The 22285-nt window shown below is 37.3% G+C and overlaps 3 protein-coding genes across 11 annotated transcripts; 1 reads left to right on the plus strand and 2 right to left on the minus strand.

Moving 5' to 3' along the window:
• Positions 1 to 773: 773 nt before the first annotated feature.
• Positions 774 to 10078, minus strand: LOC112554859 (cyclin-C-like). Of its 2 annotated transcripts, XR_003097333.1 has the most exons (12): positions 9694 to 10077; positions 9108 to 9214; positions 8748 to 8832; positions 8478 to 8547; positions 8176 to 8227; positions 7656 to 7747; positions 6309 to 6400; positions 5899 to 5966; positions 4708 to 4787; positions 4011 to 4129; positions 3187 to 3346; positions 774 to 3048 (listed from the first exon to the last, which is right to left on the minus strand). XR_003097333.1 is itself a non-coding variant. In XM_025222921.1 (11 exons), exons 1-11 carry the CDS (start codon positions 9723 to 9725, stop codon positions 3244 to 3246), a joined length of 900 nt encoding a protein of 299 aa, XP_025078706.1. In that variant the 5' UTR covers positions 9726 to 10078; the 3' UTR covers positions 774 to 3243. The 2 variants fall into 2 exon arrangements, 1 of the variants encoding a protein (XP_025078706.1); XM_025222921.1 differs by having other exon boundaries at positions 774 to 3346; positions 9694 to 10078.
• Positions 10079 to 12420: 2342 nt separating this feature from the next.
• On the minus strand, positions 12421 to 15800 carry LOC112554858. Of its 8 annotated transcripts, none has more exons than XM_025222918.1 (5): positions 15256 to 15800; positions 14504 to 14759; positions 14094 to 14275; positions 13673 to 13809; positions 12421 to 12887 (listed from the first exon to the last, which is right to left on the minus strand). In XM_025222918.1, exons 2-5 carry the CDS (start codon positions 14751 to 14753, stop codon positions 12491 to 12493), a joined length of 966 nt encoding a protein of 321 aa, XP_025078703.1. In that variant the 5' UTR covers positions 14754 to 14759; positions 15256 to 15800; the 3' UTR covers positions 12421 to 12490. The 8 variants fall into 8 exon arrangements, with proteins under 8 accessions (XP_025078703.1, XP_025078699.1, XP_025078698.1 ...); XM_025222914.1 differs by having other exon boundaries at positions 14504 to 14762; positions 15212 to 15800; XM_025222913.1 differs by having other exon boundaries at positions 14504 to 14894; positions 15256 to 15377.
• Positions 15801 to 16196: 396 nt separating this feature from the next.
• Positions 16197 to 21195, plus strand: LOC112554834. The gene is given in 9 exon segments (XM_025222888.1): positions 16197 to 16309; positions 16517 to 16643; positions 16893 to 17047; positions 17654 to 17871; positions 18249 to 18356; positions 18555 to 18819; positions 19323 to 19637; positions 20523 to 20626; positions 20629 to 21195. Coding segments are annotated over 9 exon segments (1455 nt in total). The 5' UTR covers positions 16197 to 16220; the 3' UTR covers positions 20703 to 21195.
• Positions 21196 to 22285: the final 1090 nt, after the last annotated feature.

Below are 22285 nucleotides of genomic sequence, written 5' to 3' on the forward strand. Positions count from 1 at the left end.
CTGGGCAAGGGGAAAGTCACCGACAAGCAGCAAAGATAAAAAATCCGAGCATCACAACTCTTCTACGGAGCATCAAGGTTTTTCGTGCAGCAGCTGACAATTTCGTTCTGTACAGCAAGACGATTCTACTCCATATTGCAAATGACGAATCTGATCTATGCAGCAAAGGACAATTCTGTGCCATAAATCCGATGTCACGTGCTTGTTCCCCTCGGCTCACGACAGACAACGGGGACTATTTTGCATTTCTCAAAATTATTTTATTTGCTAGTTTATTTTACATCTTATGAGTGTTTTTAAACATGCATTTAACTTGCTGTACAATGACAGCAAATACAAACTAAACGTTTATAATTTCAACATCTTGTATGGAAGGACCCACATCTTTCACTTTTCAGCTACACTGACCCCAATAAATAATAAAGCAATGCCAGCTAACCACACCGCAGGTGAGGCAAAGAGGCTTTGGAAACGACCAGCAAACTAACACAGCACATAGCTATAATTTATGGGAAACACTCATCATGCCTGTATGTGGCATAATGTAAATGTTGTTTGGTTTTTTTTTGGGGGGAGGGGGGGCGGGGAACATAATAATAGACCAAAGGATATAGTACTGAATGTTAAGGGAACAAATCGGAACCATGTCTCAATGAGTTGACACAGACAAGATTGGCCAAAAAAACTGTAAGTGGCACTGTACTTTCACATCATGCATTCAGATAAATTATCTTCTCCAGGGTGAAATTTATATATAAGACTCTGCCAGCAAATGCTTTCTGTAACTTTATTCCAATCCTGACATTCTACATATTGCTGAAATCCACTTACATTCTAAACATCCTGAAATCATGCTAAAATTCATTCACACTGCTACAACAGCACATTAAAATATTTTCTGCATACCTCATAATTCTTTCAGCAAAAGCAGGGAACAAATTATGACCCATATGAAGAAAAATGGTCTAAGAAATGTTACCTCTACCTCAGGCAATACATACATGAGAATACATAAAGTTAACAGCAGTAATTTTGAAATCTATCTGCAAATGGTCTTTGCACCTCTTCTTTGCAATAGTTCTGTCCTCTATGAAAGGAAAGGATATCAATTATAAGATGGAATTTAATAATGGACTGAAAGAGTTTTGACTTAAGGAATGTATCTAATGTATTTCTACAACCACCGCTCATGTAAAGAACTTTTGGTTAAGCTGAGGATTAAACCAATGCTGGAAATTATTACATGGATAGGCGGAGAAAGAAAAAGGAGTTTCACACCAAAATGCATGCACAGCCATGGTCCTCATACTCACCATGAACAACAATTGGCCATACATCTGAGTTTATCTCCCTATGTTTTTAACTACACCATCTATGAGGTTATCATCATGAATACACTAGCTGATGATGACTTTGGTGTCTTCTGTAAATATTTTTTATAAACATCTTTCCTGTGACTCAAATTTTCTAGTATTTACAGATTTTCGTATGCTGTCCCATTTACCTAACTTGCCTTGTTCTGTTTTGGGGTAGATGTACTGAGATTTTTCTAGTCCAGCATCAGCATCCAAAGTTTAAAATTTGTTGTTCATCTTATTTCAATAAAGTTACATTAGCTCTCATTAAAGATGAAGCAAGAGATTCTAGACTTAAAATGGAGAAACTCAAAGTTGAACATGCACAGTTTCTGCATGTATTTAACAAAGGTTCTCTGACAATACTCACCTTAATCCTTTACAAATCATACCATTCTCATATGCTTGGATTTGCATACAGCAGCAAGTTTTTACAAGTTCACATCCTTTTAGGAAAATACATCTAATACACTGAAACTATGTAAACAATCATGCCGGTTTTTTTTTAACACAATTATTTCAACTCTTCACAACAAATAAATGGATTGCTCACAAAAATTATGCCCAGGTATTCAGAATATTTTTTTCATTCAGTTATTTTTCTAAAATATTTCCAGTAAACTTGAACCAAACCAAAGCATGAGAACCAGCAAACTGATAAAAATAAAAAATACCCTTTTTATTAGCACACTTCACACTTAGGCCAAGAAAAATATTTTATCACAATTCTGTCAGATCCCTTTTGGTAATCAGAGAATCGGACGATGGAAATGCACAGCTGATCAAATCCACAAAACATACACAGATTTTGCAAGTTTTGTCACTTTATAGAGTTAGCTGTTATATCACACAAAACCACTCTTTCAGTATCTTCCTATACGAACAACTGGCAGGTGTAAAATGACACCAGATGATGGATGTGCAGTTTAACATGAGGTAGGTAATACAAAAATACTGTCAATCATTTCTATGTATTGGAGTGAAAGGTGAAAACATCACAGTGACATAAAATCTTCCAAGACAATTCTGCTCCTTGCAGCTGTCCACCTCATAAAGGTTTGCTGTTTTCATATTCAGGAAATGAATTCATTAAACCCTGACTCTTCGCATATTTTTTCCTTCTTTTCTGCACTGTGTCTCTTTCCCCACCTCTATCTACAACAGTTATTCTTCTCTTTTGAGTGCATCAGTCAGAAACATTTATCAGGCCCATGGGATCACAGCACTTTGTGGACGAAGGGTATGATCAACTAGGTGAGAAAAATAAATCTGGAATCCTTAAATTATAACATCCCTGTTAATGTTTCTGGAAGAAGAGTCAGCCTCGCATATAGAACAAACATTTGTCCAAAAATGAACCTTTCCCCCTCTTTTCCAATCTAAATCTAGCATTGCGTAATAAATAACGACACTTTTATATGTTCAAATCCGAGGTAAAACTTTTCACCACTGTGCTGGCTATAGAATATGAGCATTCACTGTAGACTGGCCTAGCCAGGACCAATGGCAGTTACAACAAAGCCCATCTTTCCTTGCTATGCTTACACAGAAAGTTCTGAGAAATGTCTTCTGCACAGATATCATCCACCATTAGTGCACTTGTTATGCACATAAATGCCCTTAATTTTTTTCTTGCAATGCTGTCACTTTTTTCCTGAAAGGGTTCTATGCTCAATGTCCATTCCTCATGAAGCTGGAATAAGATAAAATTACACTGAAGAGCTTCTTGTTCCATAAATCAAAAAAAGCCCAAATTATGCATGCAGGTCATGCTGAGGTTGGTAAGCATCTCTTCAAACATGTAATGATCCTGTATGGATGATATAAATACCTCTCTTAGTGTAGCAGGTCAACATTAACTTTTCTAGGCAAGTTACACTGGGCCACATCATGGACCACTGCTCTGCATATTCGACTGCTGTAAATTCTGCCCTTGACCTTGAACAGACTGGTTCGAGCCATCTTGTCCATTAGAACCTTCAGATGGGGGTCTGCAATTAAAAGAAATTAAAAAGCAATTGACAAGGAACTGCTGCCACACCTGTCATGATCAAAGATGAAAAAGTGAAATCCTAATGCCATGACAGATTTGAAACCCCTAGACATATCTTTTAGGAGAATTGTCTCCAATATTTACTTCAATATTCTGAGAAAGATTTACATAAAAGTCTGCTACAATTAATATAGTAATATTAATATAAAACAAACTACATGCAAATTTGAAGATAGTCCATTTTATTGGACAGGAGAACTTGAAAGGCAAGGTTGCTTGTATAGTGCACTAGCGGAAAGTAGATATAGCCAGTTTGCACTGTTGTTAAGTGGAAAATATTAAATAAAATATCTCTGAAAAAAGGAGTTGAAAAAAAATGCAGCTGGAGTTAAAATACAGACAAGATTCAAAACTATATAACCAAACTGAAACACACCCATAACACAATACATTTAAAATTAAGATTGGGTGTATATCACTAAGATAAACATGAAAAATAAATTATGCTTACATCTTAAACACCAAAAGTAGAGCAAAACCTATGCAATTTTAACATCTAAACCACACACACTCTCTCTCAAGTATGCACATGCAGAGCTGGTAGTTTCAGTGACTACCTACAACCTCTGACATAACCAGCTGGTGTGTAAACACTGGCCTACCTTGAAGGATTCAACTTTGGTTTGGGCATTTTTGCAAGGACAGCAGCTATTTCTTTTTTCTCATCATATGTTTTCCACATATCATACAGTGCTAGAATCTGCCTGGTAATCTCAAGTATCTGTTCAAACATTAAAAGTCAATAATCAGTCACCTAAAGGGGATATTATGTCTGAGCCATTACAGGAAAATAAAACGTACATATATATATCTATTAAAAAACATGCTTTCACTTAGCAGCCTACATTATTTTCAAAATAAAAGAATGGCCATACCTTAAGTGATAATATAAAATCTTTATAATTTACATGTGATAATGATGTTTGCATAAACCCTAGTAGCCCTAAATCTTCAGTAAAATGCTTCACTGAATACTAGAATTTTGATTTCCAAATGGGTAGTAACTACACATGACCTTAAATTTTGGAATAAACTCAAAGCTATCTGTATCACAAATCTACATGGAATTGGGTTTTTTGTTTTTTGTTTTACTTTTTTTCATCTGGGGGTGGGGAAGTGGGTTATGTCTTAATTATCATTAGCAAATTGTTACTCACATACCACCAGTGTAGTGTGTTCATGTGAAACCTAATGATTCTAGTTTTGTAGAAAATACAATTAAGTTCGTAAAATACAACTAAGATCGCACAGAACAATGAATTTTTCATAAACATAAGTACAAAGAAGAAGTTGTCTCACTTTGTCTGTATCAACTGAAAGCTCTGCACACCACTGTTTAATATCTTTCTGCTTGATAACACAAGCCATATGGAGACAAGCTGGAACACAAGTCAAAGTAAACTGAAAAAAGAATGCCTACACAAAAGCAAAAATTCTAGCATTTAAAAAACCACTCTATATTTACCATTCACAAAAAGTGAAAGGTTTGCAAAGTCACAAATTAAATTGTTAGCGGTTTTTAGACTCCCCCACTTCCTAATGTAAACATATTGGGATTTTTGTGGATGTATTGCAAAATACTGTTTAAAATTTTTCAATGTTTATAAGCTGTTACGCATGTTATGTTTTTATAAATATAAAACTGTCACTAACATTTAATTAAAGGGTAATGACAAAATATGTATGTTCAGGTTATCACACAACGTATTGCACAATGAGACATCTAATCTTAACTCTTCAGTTGTCAAATCCACAATATCAAAACTGTTTATGTTTTCAGACCTCAGCAATATTTTTGTTGTGTGATTTGGAACTCTGATGCTGTCTTATGTGATTTCCCACATTTCTACACAAATAGACCCTCTACCCTACTTATTCATACTTAAAAAAAAAGTTACACTTTTTTGGTGTATGCCTGTTTCAAGATGTGTTGTTGAATTCTAGAGAATTTACACCTTACTGCCTTAGATATCACAAACTACTTCGATGAATTAACTTCGAGATAAGAGAGCCTACTTATTGCCAATTCTGAAACTTCAAGTTGACCCCAAATCTGTTAACACTCAAACAAGTTCATTGGCTGATGATCAAGCCAGTTTACATCAACCTATCTAAACAAATAAGGACAACGACTGCATGATCTGATGCGCAGATATAGCCTCAAGTAGACAGGCCATATTAAAATGGATGAAGTTTCCTAAGAGTTTCTTCCCTTTACTGTTCACACACACACACACACACATATTCTTAAATGTCCAGTTGTTAAATACAAGTAACAAGACAGATTTTATGTTCTCTGAACAAATTTTAAGCTGATGTATAACAATTTATTATTAATTTATAGGTATAAAACATAGTTTAAGTTTCGACTTTGTGCCCTCTGTAATCAGAACAGAAAAAATATGTACTGTCATTAAATTTATCAGAACATTCTTCTACATTTTCATCATCATGTGACTCCATTTGCTATGCAGGATAAAACAAACTCACCCAATGCTATCAGATATGGTGGATAGAGCAATGGCACATCTGTCCTTAAGCTGTCATTTGCTATTCTCCTGCATGGGAAAATATGGCACACAACAGTTTATTGTTAAGTAACTAACATTCAATCGCCTCAGAACTATTGAGAAAAGGTGAAAGGTATTTTAGTAAAGCATGGGTCATTTATTTCTGAAATACTCCAGAATTTAATTTAAATCAAGAGATAATGAGGTTTCCACAAGATGAAACATCTATTAACTTTTCAATGCGATATTCTGTCTGGTTAAAATTTAGTGTCTTTTTTTTTTCTTTCAAGATCACAGGCTAATAAATTTGTGTAAAGATGTATGCCTCTTTTTTCTGAGGAGAAATCTTTTACAAAAATTGATTTTTTTTCCTTAATCAAGCAAACTCACCATGCTAAGGGAAGAAGTTCAGTATCAGAATTCAAATCTGCACAGTACTTTGTAAGTGGTCTATATGCGTGATATAAAATTAAACAGCAATCCTGCAAAAGTTCCCAACAACAAATTAAGCACTAGATATTATAAGTTTAAATCTGAATGATCCATTAGATAAGTACTCAGTAGCAATCCACAGATCATTACACTGAACATCTATTATTGTAGTTTATGTTAGAATTGTCAACAATTAATTTACAGTTATGACATTGGTTTGTCAGCACTGAACTATACTGTATATGTTAGAAGGAAACTGGATTTGAGGATTAGCTCAAGAAAAGGCAAGTGAAGTAGCACATAGGGCTGAAGTAATATATAATGATATTCTGAATCCTTTCTGCTCAAACTTTTGGGATAAATGGTTTACTTACAATCACACCTAAAACATAATTTTAGGATAGCCATGTACGCTGCATGTTTTGTTGTTAAGTGACATCACTGCCAACCTTCTGACAAGTGCAGTCACTAAATCATGACAGTATGAATGTGGACATCATTCCTTAAACTTTTGAACCATGGTACAGTGATAGAAAGCTGAACCAGAGTACAGTAATAAAAAGTTAAGCAATTGGAGAATACTGGTGTGAAGAAGAATGAGGTTACAAACACTAATACTTTACTCAGAGACAGCTACATGCTTGATCTGGTAATCACTGCTAAACAGTCATCCTTCTAAACTATGTCTTCCTGGAAGCCATCTGTACTATCTCACCAATGACAAGCTATAAACTAGGATCCTGCTCGCCAGCGTGCCAGCTAACCCTCAGCATCTCAACGTTTTTCTTCTCAGACAGTTACTACTGCATTAACTAATGTTTACCTGTAATGTTTAACTGTAATGTTTAACTGTTTCCATTCATAAAAAGAGTATGCAAAAATGGCAGCTTTCGTGAACCTGGAGCTGTGTTTTGGACATATTCCTGGATAAAAAAGATTCTTCTAATGCCCAATTTTTTTTTTAAAGTGGAAGGAAGTATTTTAGAAAGTATCATTTAAGCCAAATCTGCTAGTTCACTTGCCACTCCCCTCAAAGATGCATCAAGTGCCCCAACCATAGTATGACAACAAGCATACTATGAAAACACAAGACTAAAAATTAAACTGCTGAACATCAGACATTTTTAAGGACGTTAAAAATATTTCCCTTATTAAAATGTTTACTTTTCATGTTTCTGTTCATCAATAACTGGTTGCATGCGACTTAACTTATGAAGCTTAAAACGCACATTAATCTCCCAATAATAAAATATTTAACATCAATACCCATTTTATTACCGTTTTTAGAAATAAATAAATAGTTACCATCATTTCCAGCAAATAAAATTCACACTCCAGCACGTTCTGTATCCTGTATGGGTACTCTTGAGGATATGCATAGGCAAATTTGTTTTTAACTGAAATGCATCAACACCAAAAAGCTACTTATTAGAATAAAAATAATTTATCATTCCTGGAAATTATGCCCTACAAAACTTATGCAGATCAAGAATGTGTACAGTCTCTACAAGATAGCATCTTTTTCCTCCATCACCACTTTGGTAATCTCTCTCTCACACACACACACACACAGAAATTTGAAAATAAAATACAAATTTATATTTATAGAAACATTTGTCTTGAATCTTTATATCTAAGAAATTCTATGTATATATGATTATGTTAAAAGGTGTCAATAAAGTAAATTTTTAGGGTTAGATTAAAAAAGGTATTAAATTTATTACAATTCTTTGAACCTTGGGACTTCTTGTATTTTATATGACACAAGTACATATGCATATGAACACACCAATGCAAAATCAAATGGCAGCAAGGTTTCACTTACCTACATTCTGACAAGTTGTTATCAATCTGCTGTTTGATATAACACCAAATTCCTGCATACAAAACAAACCAGAAGAACTCACTATTCGTCCTATACAAAAAATATCACAGGATAGGTAAAGACTACTTACATATTTGCAAAAACTCTTTAAAGACCATTACATAATAAAATAAGGTACAATATTACATAATAAAATATGGTATAATAACAGAACAGTGACACAGATTGTCAAAGCATTAAGTGTTTTACACATTATTCCTGAAGTTTTGAATGTCTCTGAGAAACATTTTATCACTACTTACTTCTACTTTGGATGCTAAAAATATACAGGTTGGTGCCATCAGCCATGGATCAATACACTTCAAAGAATTCCTGTATGAAAAATACAAACGACATTTGAAGGGTTAATGAAGTAAGTGCCAGTTTATAAAAACTGCCTTTATATAAGAACATGATCATTTGATTTTTTTAAACTGGCACTTGCTCCATAAACTGTTATTAGACCAATACAGTGCACATTATCTGTAAAATGTGTACCAAATAATCCTAGAAAATACACATGCTTCTCTCACCTGGCATAAAACCGTTTGAAATATATTGTAGCTGTGGCAATCACTTGCTGCCGTACCTTCAGCTGCTCACCCAATGCTTGTATAACTATATAACAATGTAAATATTGTCTTACTTGAATATCTGTATCTTTGTTTTCAGTTTGTTCAACACCTTCTTTTGATACAATGCAATGAACTAGATCATAACAGATTTAAACCACGCTACACCTTAATATGATTGTTATTACCTTTTTCTGTCTTTGATCTTAATTTTACTAAAAGTTATGAAGAATTTTTCTACAAAACTTGAAGATTTAGCAAAGCAATAAAAAAAACAAACAAAAAAAAAAACAGGCCACTATGAACACCAACAGAACATACAATTGGCAAAAAAAATCATGATTTTCTGGTATTCTTCTTCTGTTAATTCCTTCAGGTCCTGTTGACGTTCTCGATAGAGATCTTGTTTGTCGAGCATCCACTGCTGACTGAAATTACCATGAAAATATCAGTTACTAGAACTTCCTTTAAAAAAGTTTACGAGCACAGTAAACAAGTAGCGTTACAAAGTTAACCAAATAAACCATACTTTTTTAAATTACGAAGATCTTTAATTCAATTTTTTTAAATTTTATACACCAAACAGGCAAACTGCATGCGCCGTAATAGGCATTACTATTTGACTCGGTAGCTATGCGAAGATGTCTTGAAAATTATGATTGTTCAAGATCTGTTGATATTTTTAAATGTGACTACTTCATGTGATTTGAAAACAATGCTTTTTTCCATTCATAAATTTCCATAATATGCAGATTATGACATGATTATTTAGTAACAAGAAACTCGCGCCTAAGTACTTCTTCTACACTTTAAACTGAACGGATAAATCCCGGGATTATTTTGACGCATTTACCATACTTCTCTTATTTTACACTAAATATCGGCAAAATAAAGCAAACTCTGTTACTAGTGTGAACTCTGCCAAAAGTTTCCAGCCATCTTCACGCTCTGTCTTGTTGCTGAAAGAAGTCGTTTCACCGAATCGAAGAACCGCAGTTTGCAGAATAGTCTACCGGAAGTCACTTGTACTTTCTAGCATTCTTTCCCCACGCATGCGCAATAGTGTAAACAAAGCCTGGGCGTCTCGATTCTCGATCTCGTGGCTGCTATTAATTGTAGAGTTTAGGTAGCATCGGGAAAACTTTTGCTTAAAAAAAAGATGAGTTATATCGGTCATTGAAAGCTTTGGGATTTTTGCCGTTTTCACTCATTCTGTGGACCAGTGAACAAAGTGCACACACCATGAAACAAACGCCTTCAGCAGACGACAAATTCAATACGTGATGAGTGAAAATAAATTGTAAGTAGTTTACCTCTAAGCCAAGAATTACTCTTCTTTCAACTGAGGTTAATTAAAATTAGAATAAAAATTAAAAAAGGTAACTTTATTAGTCGATAAATGACATAATTAACCATATCAAATCGCCAAAATCTCGATCGCTTAAATCGCTCTCGTGCACGACCGTAAACAACAGTTGACTTCTCCCATTCCTACCTTCGTGAACTTTGAACCGATCAGTAGGCCTTGCGATCCCTTCTGTCAAATATATTAAACTTTAAATGTCTGAAACTATTCATTTGTTTGTTTTTTTATGCTATGTGTCTTCAAGTTTAGTTGAAATCATTCGGTATGTCTATATACATGCTACACGCATTCGTCAGATGTGTAAACATTGGCTGTTTCTACCATACATCACCACCACCACCACTACTCACATCTTCTTCACTTTATCATCATCCTCAGTCATTGCATTATCTATGCCTCTCTGTCTCGTATACACACACAGATGGATGTATAAAGTTTGTATGATACGAGACGATCGATGATGGTCAAACAATCGGTACAAAAAAATCTCCGTCCACGCAGTCCATTGTATAGGTATACGTACGTATATTTTTGAAACCTCACAACACGTACGTACGTTCAAGTGAAGACAGCGGTGCGATGTAAAATACTGACACTCAACGATTGATGTATTTGTTGTATGCTGCACATTTCGTTCCACTTGCTCGAAGAACTTCATGGTCCAGCCTTTATAAGTCGTTCGATCTTAACCAAATTTGAATAAATTAACGTTGGACTAAGTAGGTACTGTTGGTGTAAACAAGAAATATCAGATCAGGTCAAAGCTGTGATTCTCTCTGCTAGCAGATCTCATGCCTACAATAAAACGGATATTGCAGCTATCTTTGTTTTTGTTGTTTGTTTGTCGTTATTCATTACAGTTTAATTGTATGCGTTTTGAAAACCCACGATTAAACTGTTTGTTCATTTTAAAAATCTTTTTAACTGATCATAATTAAGGTGCATTTCATGCTGCTTAATGCGTATGATATGCACTGTCGTGTATAGGTACACTTTAAGCCATTGGCGGAAAAAGGCGTTACAGTGATACCTCGGTTCTCGAACATTATAATTCGTTCCGGGAGGACGGTCGAGAACCAAATTGTTCGAGAACCGAAGCAATGAAACCCATAGGAAATAATGGAAACTGGATTAATTCGTTCCAAGCCCCAGAAAATGCCTATTTACTGGCCTAATTTGTATATAATATGTAGAAAAACATGAGTCTCAACAAGAAATAAGAAATAAAAGTGTATTTATTAAAAAAAAATAAATAAATAAATAAAATGTACTGTACAGTACAGTAAATTGTGTTTCATTTACTGTACCTGTACCAAACTTTATGGCAGGAAGGAATGAATGTGGAGGGAGGAGGGAAGGGGGATGGTTATTGTTTTGAAGGGGAGTCCTCTTCAATAAAAACAGAGGGTAACTGCTCTTCGGGTGTTTCTGTTCTCTGTATCTTTTGCTGAGGAGAATCAGAATCTTGCTCTGCAGTTGCTTGTCTGATTTCTTTACGGAAGAATTTGTCAATTGTTTGCTGTTTTTTTCTCCTTTGCAAAATTTTGCGGAAAGTGGACATAACATTATCATTAAAAATGTTAACTGCTCTATTTGCTACCACTTTATCAGGGTGATGTTGTTCAACAAAATTTGCGATTTCTGCCCGTTTTGCACACATTTCATGACTCTCTCCACAAAAACGTGACTCTCTCTCTCTCTGCACTCACACTGATGACGCAAGCAAGGCGCGCTGGGCCGAATGAACGCCATTCGGCTCAACTCGGCTCATCTCGGACGTTCGGATGTTCGAGTTCCAAATATTTGTTCGGATTCCAAGACAAAATTTTCTCGAATTTCCTGGTCGAATACCGATTTGGTCGAAAGTCAAGGCGTTCGAGAACCGAGGTATCACTGTATACTGTATAAATAGGAATAAACAAATCCACAACGATCAAAACCAATAGGAAACAAATCACATTATTTTTAAAATAATTACAATACTTAACATAAATCGCATTAATTGTTCGTTCCTTGTTGTTTCGTGATTCCTCTTTGTGTCTTTTATATTTGTATTTTATTCCTTGTCTGCATATACATGTAGTCGTTTTTTACCCTTCCATCCTTCATAATACTCTGTTCATGTCTACTACTTGACAACATGCTTCTTCGTGAGCGTCATTATGCGCTATATAAATCACATGACGATGGTAGATGGATGGGTGGGCGGATGTATGGATGGCGATGAAAAAAAAAAATAAATAAACGTCTAAGAAGCACCACAAAATCTTTTTTTTTTTTTTTCGTAAAAGTTGCTATGACATGTCAATGAGCTGCATCCCCTTGAAGTCTTTTGCCCTTAAACGGTGCGCACCGTGGAGTATGGTCGTTTTTGCTCTCCGGGAACAAAAATATAAGTCTTCCTGCCGATGTGCTGCAGACATTTGCCAACGGTGCCAGTAACCCCTCGCCAAAGGTTGGTCTGGGCGCTCAACCCTACTGCCCGCGGCACTGGACGTGGGCTACACGGAAGACAATCCACCTCGTGCAGCAGACGCATCATGCGGAGTCCACGGCCTAGTTCCGCTGATTCAGCCGCTTCGCGCTTGATGCGCGGAGGATAACGAGCGGATGTCGGAAGCTGGTAGGAGTGCATCAACGTGGCCATGCGAAACCCGCGGTCCAGTCGGGCGTTGTCGTCTGCTTCTGGCTTGACACGCGGCTGGGGCCGCGGCGTGACTTCGTTGCGTCCGTATCTGCACACAAGTCGAGAAGCGGACCACAAGCTTTGAAGACTAAGCCGCGAATATTCAATTAAAGATGAATGATGCATTACATCTGATCTATAGCTGTGACCCCAGGGAACTACCGACACCAGTCATGTCCACGTGGCTGTGGACTAAACGCAAGATGCATGGAAATCTCTACATCAATCGCTTTGTGTTTTTGCTCAGTCTTGCTATGACCATTAGAGTGAGATTTAGGGTAACGCATGCATAAGGGTTCTTAGTACGACGTGTTTGTAACATGTCGTCAGAGACCATTCTGGTCATCCAGCTGTCCAAAATGTGTGATTAACATGCCGATCGATTATGCTTCTGCCAAGTCCCTACTGTCTAAAGGCATTAGAAATCAATATAAGAATTACATGGAGGCCAAGTTCATCATCAAATTGTTAGATGCCCCATTCGGCATCAGCTATGGCATTATACTGGATGGTCTCGTAATATTACGATATACAAATTGAACCTCTATAAACGTGATTGAAAACTCTCTCTCTCTCACACACACACAGAGATATGAGGTTGTTACGCACCATACAATATACAGAAGACATTTTTAAAAAGTCATTTAAAGGATTATGGAACAAATGGATCTTCATTAAATGGGAATGGAGGATATTTCTGCTCTAGTCTTCAATGAGATCTCATGTCTGAAGGTTTTAGGCGGTCTTCATGCGGAAAATAACAGTGAGGCAGTCTGATAAACGATGCCGTGGCATTTAGAAAAAGAGAACCAACGTATTGTATTGGATATTTACTTGTGGATGTTGTCTCTCATCCGTTTGCCCATGCTAAGTGTGGCTATGCCTTGACCCTCAGGTTTGATCCTTGGCACCGCTCGCGACGACAATGCCATGGTGCCATATTTGTGGAGAATGTTGTACATGCGTTTTCCCTACGAAAAGGAAAGGTTTATCACAGTTAACAAAAGACATTCAAATCAGCAACGTGCGTGCGTGGGTGCGTCCGTCGGTCCGTGTATATGCTTGATTGCGGTTTTTCAGTGTTTGTCTTGCACGTTGTTCTGTATGTGTGTACAGTATTCCGGTACGCATTTACCTGCATGAGCCTGGATGAATGCGTGGGCAGACGAGCGAACGGATGAAAAGTATAATGGCTGACAATGTGTGCATGTGTGCATCATGGTAAATTAAATAAAGCACGCAGTGATAACCTCACCTTGGCCATTTCTGCAGTGTCCTTCGCCTCATCCTTGACCCGTGGCTGCCTCGGAGTGGGGCTGTTCTGGGCGTACTCGTGGATGACTACCCGCATGCGTTTCCCTCTGCTGACAGTCGCAATCTGCTCCCCTTCTGGCTTAATTCTAGGTGGTGCTGTTGCTGGACGAGGGGTGGCTGTTCCTGGTTGATTCAGATGGTAAATGAGAAATAATAGACATGTGCACACTTAACGACCAGATACATTGAAAAATCCTTCATAAATTCTTCGCTAGAATTGCGTTTTACAGTGCGCGTGTATGTGTGTGTGTTAGTGTAATTGAAACAGTAGTCATTCAGGTCTTTTTTTATCCTTTTAAATCATGGACCAGAGTACAGTTAGCTGGCTTGATTTTGTTTTAAGTTACATACCGTTTAACAGGGGACCTACGTTGCCATGCCAGCCCATCTTGTAGTTAACCTTGGAGGCAGAAGTGGGACATCTTGGTTCAGGCCTCGGGCTGGGGGTCGTTGGACAGGAAGAGCCAAAGGCCACTTTTTCGACACTTCCTCTGTTGCGGATGTAGTTGGGCATTCCTTCCGATTTGATTCGAGACCCAAGAGGAGGCGAAGAAGTTTGCCGCCATGTCGGAATCTCTGGAACGCTGTGCTTAGCTACCATACTTCACTGGAAGAGTAATTGAACATTCGAAGACGCTTTCATCTACGACATTCCATCTTGTGGAGTTGACACCACAGTTAAAGGGCTCGCATTTAAGTAGGCAGTAATACATGTATTATCATAATTGGTCGTAGTGCGTACCTGTAAATATTGAAGATGAAAAGGCATGTTGACAAACGAAGAAAAAAAAAAAAACACGTACGAACTTATATGAAGCCTGGCTTTATCAAGACACTGTTGGAACTCAACGAACACCAAGACTAAGAAAACAATGAGGCCCACAATACATTGTCCTAAATTCAAGACTTCTACTGTCCTTACCGGTCCTTACACATAAATTGTTCTTGTGTCAGTGTCGCTGAAACTACGTCCACATACGTCTTATCGACGTGGCAACGTAACAAGAATCAGTGCACAAGCATACACAGTTCCAAAACCAGCAAACAGCTATATAGCTACTCAAAAATAAATCGTCCTTGCTGAAACGCCGGGTTATCAGTACCTGATTTACCCTTGTGCGAGAGATATGTCGAATGGCTTCTATGAACAGAATTAACGCTGAGCTCTTGTCAAGAGAAGTCGAACGGCAGACCCATTGAGTCTACTGCCTAATGTATGCGTGTCGCTGGACGAGGAGAGCGGGGGAAGGGTGGCGCGTTGGGGTTTGGGTGCGGCATACTATGCCTCACCTTTTGGCCTCGTATACGTAGCTGCTTGAATGCCTGTGTTTACCACACAAATGCTATTTTTGTATCTATCACTTAGGAAATTCGATAGCATGACACATGATTTACGTTTACCGATATCCTTGTACCAAATTATGTGTCGTTTTCCCTTTTATTTTTTTAGTGGGGAAATAATACTTGCTTTGTACATAATTTTCAAAAGCCCATAATTATTTTGCCCGTCGGGTTAATCTTGCCTTGGAATTAAAAAAAAAGTTTAATGTGATGAAAAAAACTATATAGAAGTCGCAGGGCATTACAGATGAACGACTTTAGTTGTGTTTGATAGCCTTTGTATTGACTGCCCCAAAACGACCAACAGGAGCCAGAGTGATGGTCTTGACTGGCAGGTTGTTACTGAATATATGTAACATTACAGGTGTTCGTAATGTAAGTTTCGTGTTGCGTGTTTCTCTAGCTGCCACTAAAAAATAGAAGTATCAGTCGGGGCTTCGATCTCGCCGTGATATAGCCATATAGTTGCTGACACGGAGTTCATCACAAACATCATGGATTCGATCGTACCTTTGTCACAGAGTTCATATTTTGATTTACTGTCGGAGTATTTTTTTTTCAACGTGATATTTTGAGAATACACGAGGCTAGCTCATCCTGTAAGTGAACGACACATAAATACTAGGTAGGGCAGGACTCAGGTAGAAGTCTGTGTACATTTAGCCATTCCTCCGAGTTGTCGTTCTTGGAAAAAAACTTTCCTCACCTCTTCTGTTAAAGAGTTTCAATGGGTTGTGTTACGAAACACCTTGCATCTTATATAAGCATGACTATCAAAATTAGTCTGTGTCAGCGACCAATCCTACTGTTACACAGGTGACACTTACTCGCAACTGTGTGGTGTGCTATGCTTAGCAAATTGTTTAAAATTGGGATTTGTTCTGCGATCAATGTTTGCGAATAATTCGTCTGCTATTCGACTTTCTGTGTTTTTCGTCAGTTCTCTTCTGGGGAAAAGTGATTAATCATGCTTCCAGGAGGAAATCTGTATATGGAAATCAATTGTTCTTTTTAATTTGTTAGGTTACCAAGTTCAGTGCAACCGTGTGTACTCCACCCAGTAGAAAACGTTAACTGTGAGAGAGTTTTGTCCAGAAATCTACATACCTGCATTTGTAACAGGCATGTAAACACACTCAATATTCCACGGGTAAGATGTTTTCTTCATTAATTTGCCGATTCTAATAACTTGTGATTAAACTTTGCATAATGTATTGCTTCCTTCCCCCTTGGGTAATCATTTTGTTATCCACGTGTAATTATAGTTTTATGAGTGTTTTATGATTTATGATAGCATTAACATTAAAATGTTTGTGTCACAATGATTTAGCTATGGTCAGATACAAATATCATGAGCATATGTGGTTTAAAGAAGGTTTCATGTTGTGCATTGTTTCAGATTTCTTCCAAAGCACGCTCCTTTCATGTGTCTGCATCTGTAGTATCGCTGTTTCTGGTGACTTTGCCAGCACGTGTTGAAACACTACTCAGGACAAGTCTCAGGCACCACAGTGACTCAGAGTCAGACAGTGAAGTTAAAGATCATGGAGTAAAGTTTGTATACTTGTTACCCCACCCCACCCTCCAAAACAAAGTGCTTAAAACTAACTTTTAGGTCATAAAGAAACTCTGCATGTAAATTACATCTACAACTCTTGATAAGATAGCATAATCAGTAAGTTACAAATAATACAAATAATTTGCTACATTTTTGCTGGAGCCATTGTTGTATCTATATAGATTATTTGCAGTAGACAATGTAGAATGGAGTATATATACATATACATTTTCATTACCAGTTTCTGTAAAATCCATTAAAAAGTAACTTTCATATTAAAGATGGCTTTCAGATGAACTGTTGAACTACCACAGAGAATGACTCATCCTTAATGATACATCATTATCCAAAGGCCAGCTCTTGAACTACATAATGCACAAAATTCAAATAAAGGCTATAGTTGCTTGCTGCTTATTTTCAATAAACATTTCACTTCTGCATGGAATGCTCTATCTGTAATGGCCAGAAAACTGTCCAACATTTTTTCCACTTCTTCTTCAAGGTTTGTATCTCAACTTTTCATTGTAGTTGCACATATCGAAGTATTATTATTTTTTATATAAGATACTTTGTGACATTATTGCTTTCCTTTTTTGAAACAGAGAAGTTGTCATGATGCAGAAACCAGAACTTTCAGGTGCTTTGAAACAAGCCAAAGAAGAGGCTTTATATGGGCTTTTGGTGGCTGATGCTCTTTCTATGCCTGTCCACTGGTATTATAATCCTGATGATATTAAACGTGACTATGGAAAATGGCTGAGAGGCTTCACAGCTCCTAACAAAAAGCACCCATCTTCTATTTTGTCTTTATCTGCTGTTGGTAAGGACATAATGATGACCAGGGTTTAGATCTGAACAGTTGAGAGCATTTATGCACAAACCTTTCACACCTTTTATCCTTGGTACATGTACCAAAAGCTCTTTACCCTAGTCTAATTCACAATTGCATAATTGCACACATACATCCACTTTATCATTATATCATATAAATACACACACTGGGAACATAAACCCTTTAAAGAACTATTTAAATCTCCACAGGAAAGGAATAGAACCAGACATTTTGACTTTTTAGCTCATTATTTTAACAAAAGTCATTGTCTTAGTACAGAAACTCTATCTTGATTTTATGTACGGAGGCGAAGTCAACACTATAGCACAGATGTAGTAGTAATGTGTTGACGTTCTTCTGTCCAGATGGCAGTGGAAGGGGCACAGAGGGATCCACCCTACTCATAGGAAACATTATACTGCACGACAAGCTGAAGTACTGGACAGGGGGGAGTTCTACTCATTATCATCAAGGTAGATGAAAGTAGTGGTACAAGACTATGAAAAACTTTTGTGCATAATGTAATGATCCTTGCTTTTAATTCTTGAAAACAGAGGGCACAAAGAGTTTCCCATTAACTTGTCAAAACAGGTCTGGAAATTGTCTGTATTTGATAAAAGCTTATGTTTTGGGGCCTTCTTATTTGAAATTTTTTTGTGTCTGAAATATAGGTATGAATGCAGGAGACAATACCCTCAATGCTATCATGGCATTAGAAATGATTAAGTCAATGAACATGAGAGACCCGGAGCTTACTAGACCAGTCAAAGAAGTGAGGGGTGGAGTGCTGGAGGACTATGTCCAATTCATGACAACACCAGGGTCTCATAATGACACGTATGCAGAGTCATTTCATCGATCATTCTTCAAGGACTGGGTGATGATGGAACCTCACCCAAGAACTGCAGATGAGCTGATAAAGTTTGCTGAAGAGAGGTGAGATGATTGTAAATTCCTACACAGCTTTAGTCATCAGATGCTGAGAAAGTTTTCAGTGTTCCTTGTGAGATATCTTTCCCAATTTTATTTATTTATTTTTTTTATTTGTTACCCCTTGACAAATGATTGTGATATTTAATTGTCTCCATTGATGAATAGAAACAATTAAAACATTTTCCTTGAAATCAAGAAACTTGCTGTTATCAAAATTATTTTACTTGACCAGCCTGGTGTTATCTCTTCAATAAAATTAGATGTAATTAAAAATATTATACTTTACCAGACTAATGTAATTCCTGTAATCAAATTAAATGTTGCACAGCAAATTAAATTGGAAATTTATTACTAAATATTTTATTAGTTTACAATCTTTATGGGATTTATGAAAACCCTCAACATTTTCATGTGCTTATCATCCTTAGCAAGAGTCACCATTTTTATCTTCTTGTCCTTATCTGAAAACAGAAAATGTATCAGTTTTGCTTAAATTATTTTTTAAGGAGCAAGCGAAAGATGACTCAGAAGCCAGACTCCCAGCTTGGTGTTATAGGATCTCTTGTGCCAGCAATACCATGGATTCTTCACTCTGCACACAAATCCGAAAAAGAATGTGCAAAAGAAACGGTTGACTTTGTTCGCTTAACTCATCCAGTTCCAGCTCTGCTGCCTTTTGTAGACATGTACGCTCGTCTTTTACATGCTGTGTTGAATGGACATGACCTTAAAACGGAAGTCTTGAAAGTCCTAAGTCATTCTGATCTTGGAGGTCCATCTAAAAGACAGATGATTCTAAGTTTGCTTGATAAAGCTTCCAGGTTTGTTAATATTTCTTTGTTTTCTTAAGTCAACATAAATGAATTAATGAATAAAAAAAAAATATCACACACATGCACACATTCCAACCCCTGTGGGACCCCGGGGTATGCTTGCCTAGCAAGCATTGTAAGAATAGGGTCCCTGCCATCCAGCCAGGCATGTCGTAAGAGGCGACTAAGGTGGACACCTCACCTAGAGGTAAATTAGGTTGTGGTAGGGCTAACAACCCCACCATGTAAAAAAAAGTATGTTACAGAACTAAAACCAGAGAACTCGTCACAGATGCGGAGGTAATGAAGCACACCAGGTGACTGGACTAATGACGGACGACAGCCAAACCCGAAAGGGAGCTGGCGCCCGACAGTGGATTTACTGAAGCCGAGGCAGAAGTTGAGGGTGGGGTGCTGGAACGTCCAGACCTTGTACCAGACTGGCAGGATGCTCCAACTAGTCAAGGAGTTTGACAACTACAACTTGGACATAGTCAGTGAGTCAGAATTTGCTTGGAGTTTTGATGGTTGATCAGCAATCATGCTAATTGCAACTTGTCAAACCAACCTTTTTGATGTCATGGTGGGACTCACGCAGATAGACACGGTACAGAGAGATCTTGAATGCAAAAATCAGGTTTGGCACCAGCAAGGAACATATTTCAAAGACCAGATTTTGCAGCAGTGAAGACACTGTTTTTTTCCAGCAGTTTGACAATCTTGGAAGCAAGAGCACACAAAGTCTGGACCCATAGAAGTGACAAGCTAGATGTTGCTTGTCAGCATGAAGTATTGAGCATTTTGTATGTGATTATAGAGCATATATATATAGTCTTTGTTCCTAACTGAATGGACCGCCATATGTCCTTTAGACCATAAAGTGTTTTGCCATAGAACTCAAAATTTAAAAAAAATTCATTTCAAAAACTACGCAGGGGAGAACTGCCACAGAGGTGCAGCACTGGGAGCGTTGCTAGGAGCTGCAGCGTCCAGAAGAGGAAAGAAGATCCAGCAATACTGAGGGACAACTTGAACTCAATGAAGGTTGCAGCCAATGATGCTGCGTGGGCATGAACAAGTTATGAACAATGAGACCATTTCTGGCTTATTTTACAAGGAGAACTTTTGCTGGCTTGCTTCACACAGAGATCTGCTGGCTTATTTCACACAGGCATATGTCGTTGTGTGCACCACTCTCATAGATTTTGGTACTGAACAGCTACATAAAGATGCAAGTATAAGGTTTAAAATTGAAAAACAACTGACTGTGATTAATTCTTAAACAGATTTTGTCAATTCTTATAGATTTTTGTGCTGCAATATCTATGTAAAGATGCAAGAATAAGATTGAAAAGTTGGAAGAAAAAAACTCATGTCTCTGAGTTCTTCATAAATTCTTGCTTATTTGTGTTACTGTGTGTTGTGAGAGAAAAACTGAGAGTTATGTTTCGAATGGTGGTGAATGAATTTTATGCCTGCTGGTAATGAGTACTCGTGCACCTATTGTAAAGTGTCCTAAAGCCATCTCGATCTATTGGTTGATTATAGGGGGTTCTATAAATTATTATCATTATTGTTGTTGATTTATCATCCTCATAATACAGCTTTTTGTTTCACATACCTACAGATGCAAGAATAAGATTGAAAGTGGAAAAAATAGCATGTCTAGTCTAAACTTCCTTTCATGTTCAGCAAAATTTAAAACATAAAAACTGCATGAAGAAATGTTTATTTTAAACGCTAACCCACCCCTGCATGATTGTAGCAAGTGGAACAGCCCATGACAACCTAACGCATAGTGAGTTTGTTAAAGCGATGCAAGAAGCTACAGCTTCGTACCTGTAATTTATACCTAGCTTCGTCGTGAGCGAACTGCCTGCAGACTAGGCTGATCTTGTGTCTATGGCGGAACCAGGCTAGGGAGCAGACCTTAGTCGATTTGTCACACAGCCGTGAGACAATTAATCAAGTGTGTGTGTGTGACCCCATTATTTTCTTTACCACCACCACAAAGACACAAAAAGTGCATTGCATCTGGCTAAAAAAAAATTCTGTTATAGTGTTAATGGTTATTCTCCGGTTAAACTTATTATCACAAGAAATTCCAAAAGTTCATCTGAAGGATCGTTTACACTTCTGTGTTACCTTTTGTACTTGTGTTTGTTTGTTGATTTGACCACCACAGCTGTACGTCAAATTAATATCTGTGTATGGTAGAGTTTTGTGTGTGATGAATTAAGTGTGTCCCCGCATAAGTATTTGTGAGACTGGTGTGTGCGCTCTTTCTCCCGGAAGAATGTGTCCATTAAATTCCGCGGCATGCAGAAAATGACGGTAGCCAGCACAATTTATGATGGTTATTTCCATCTGTCTCTGGTCGTGAGCAGCTACTTTGTCCGCCTCACCAAGAGGTCTTGTACCGACGAGACTTAAAAAACGAGAGAGAGAGAGATGTTGGCGAATAAAACAAACCTAGTGTCACTCTTTGCAACATATATAAAAGGCATCACTATAAAAGATTTTTGTGACAAATGCGGTTTGGGCGTCTTGCCATTGTATATCCTGGAATGTGAGAGGTAACTGGAGTTAACTGAAATGTGTAAGCAGTAGGCAACGACTAAAATACAGACCTGAAAATGAGTGGTTTTCTCATTTTT

Source organism: Pomacea canaliculata, linkage group LG14 (genome assembly GCF_003073045.1).
Source record: "Pomacea canaliculata isolate SZHN2017 linkage group LG14, ASM307304v1, whole genome shotgun sequence".
In the NCBI taxonomy this organism is placed as follows: domain Eukaryota; kingdom Metazoa; phylum Mollusca; class Gastropoda; order Architaenioglossa; family Ampullariidae; genus Pomacea; species Pomacea canaliculata.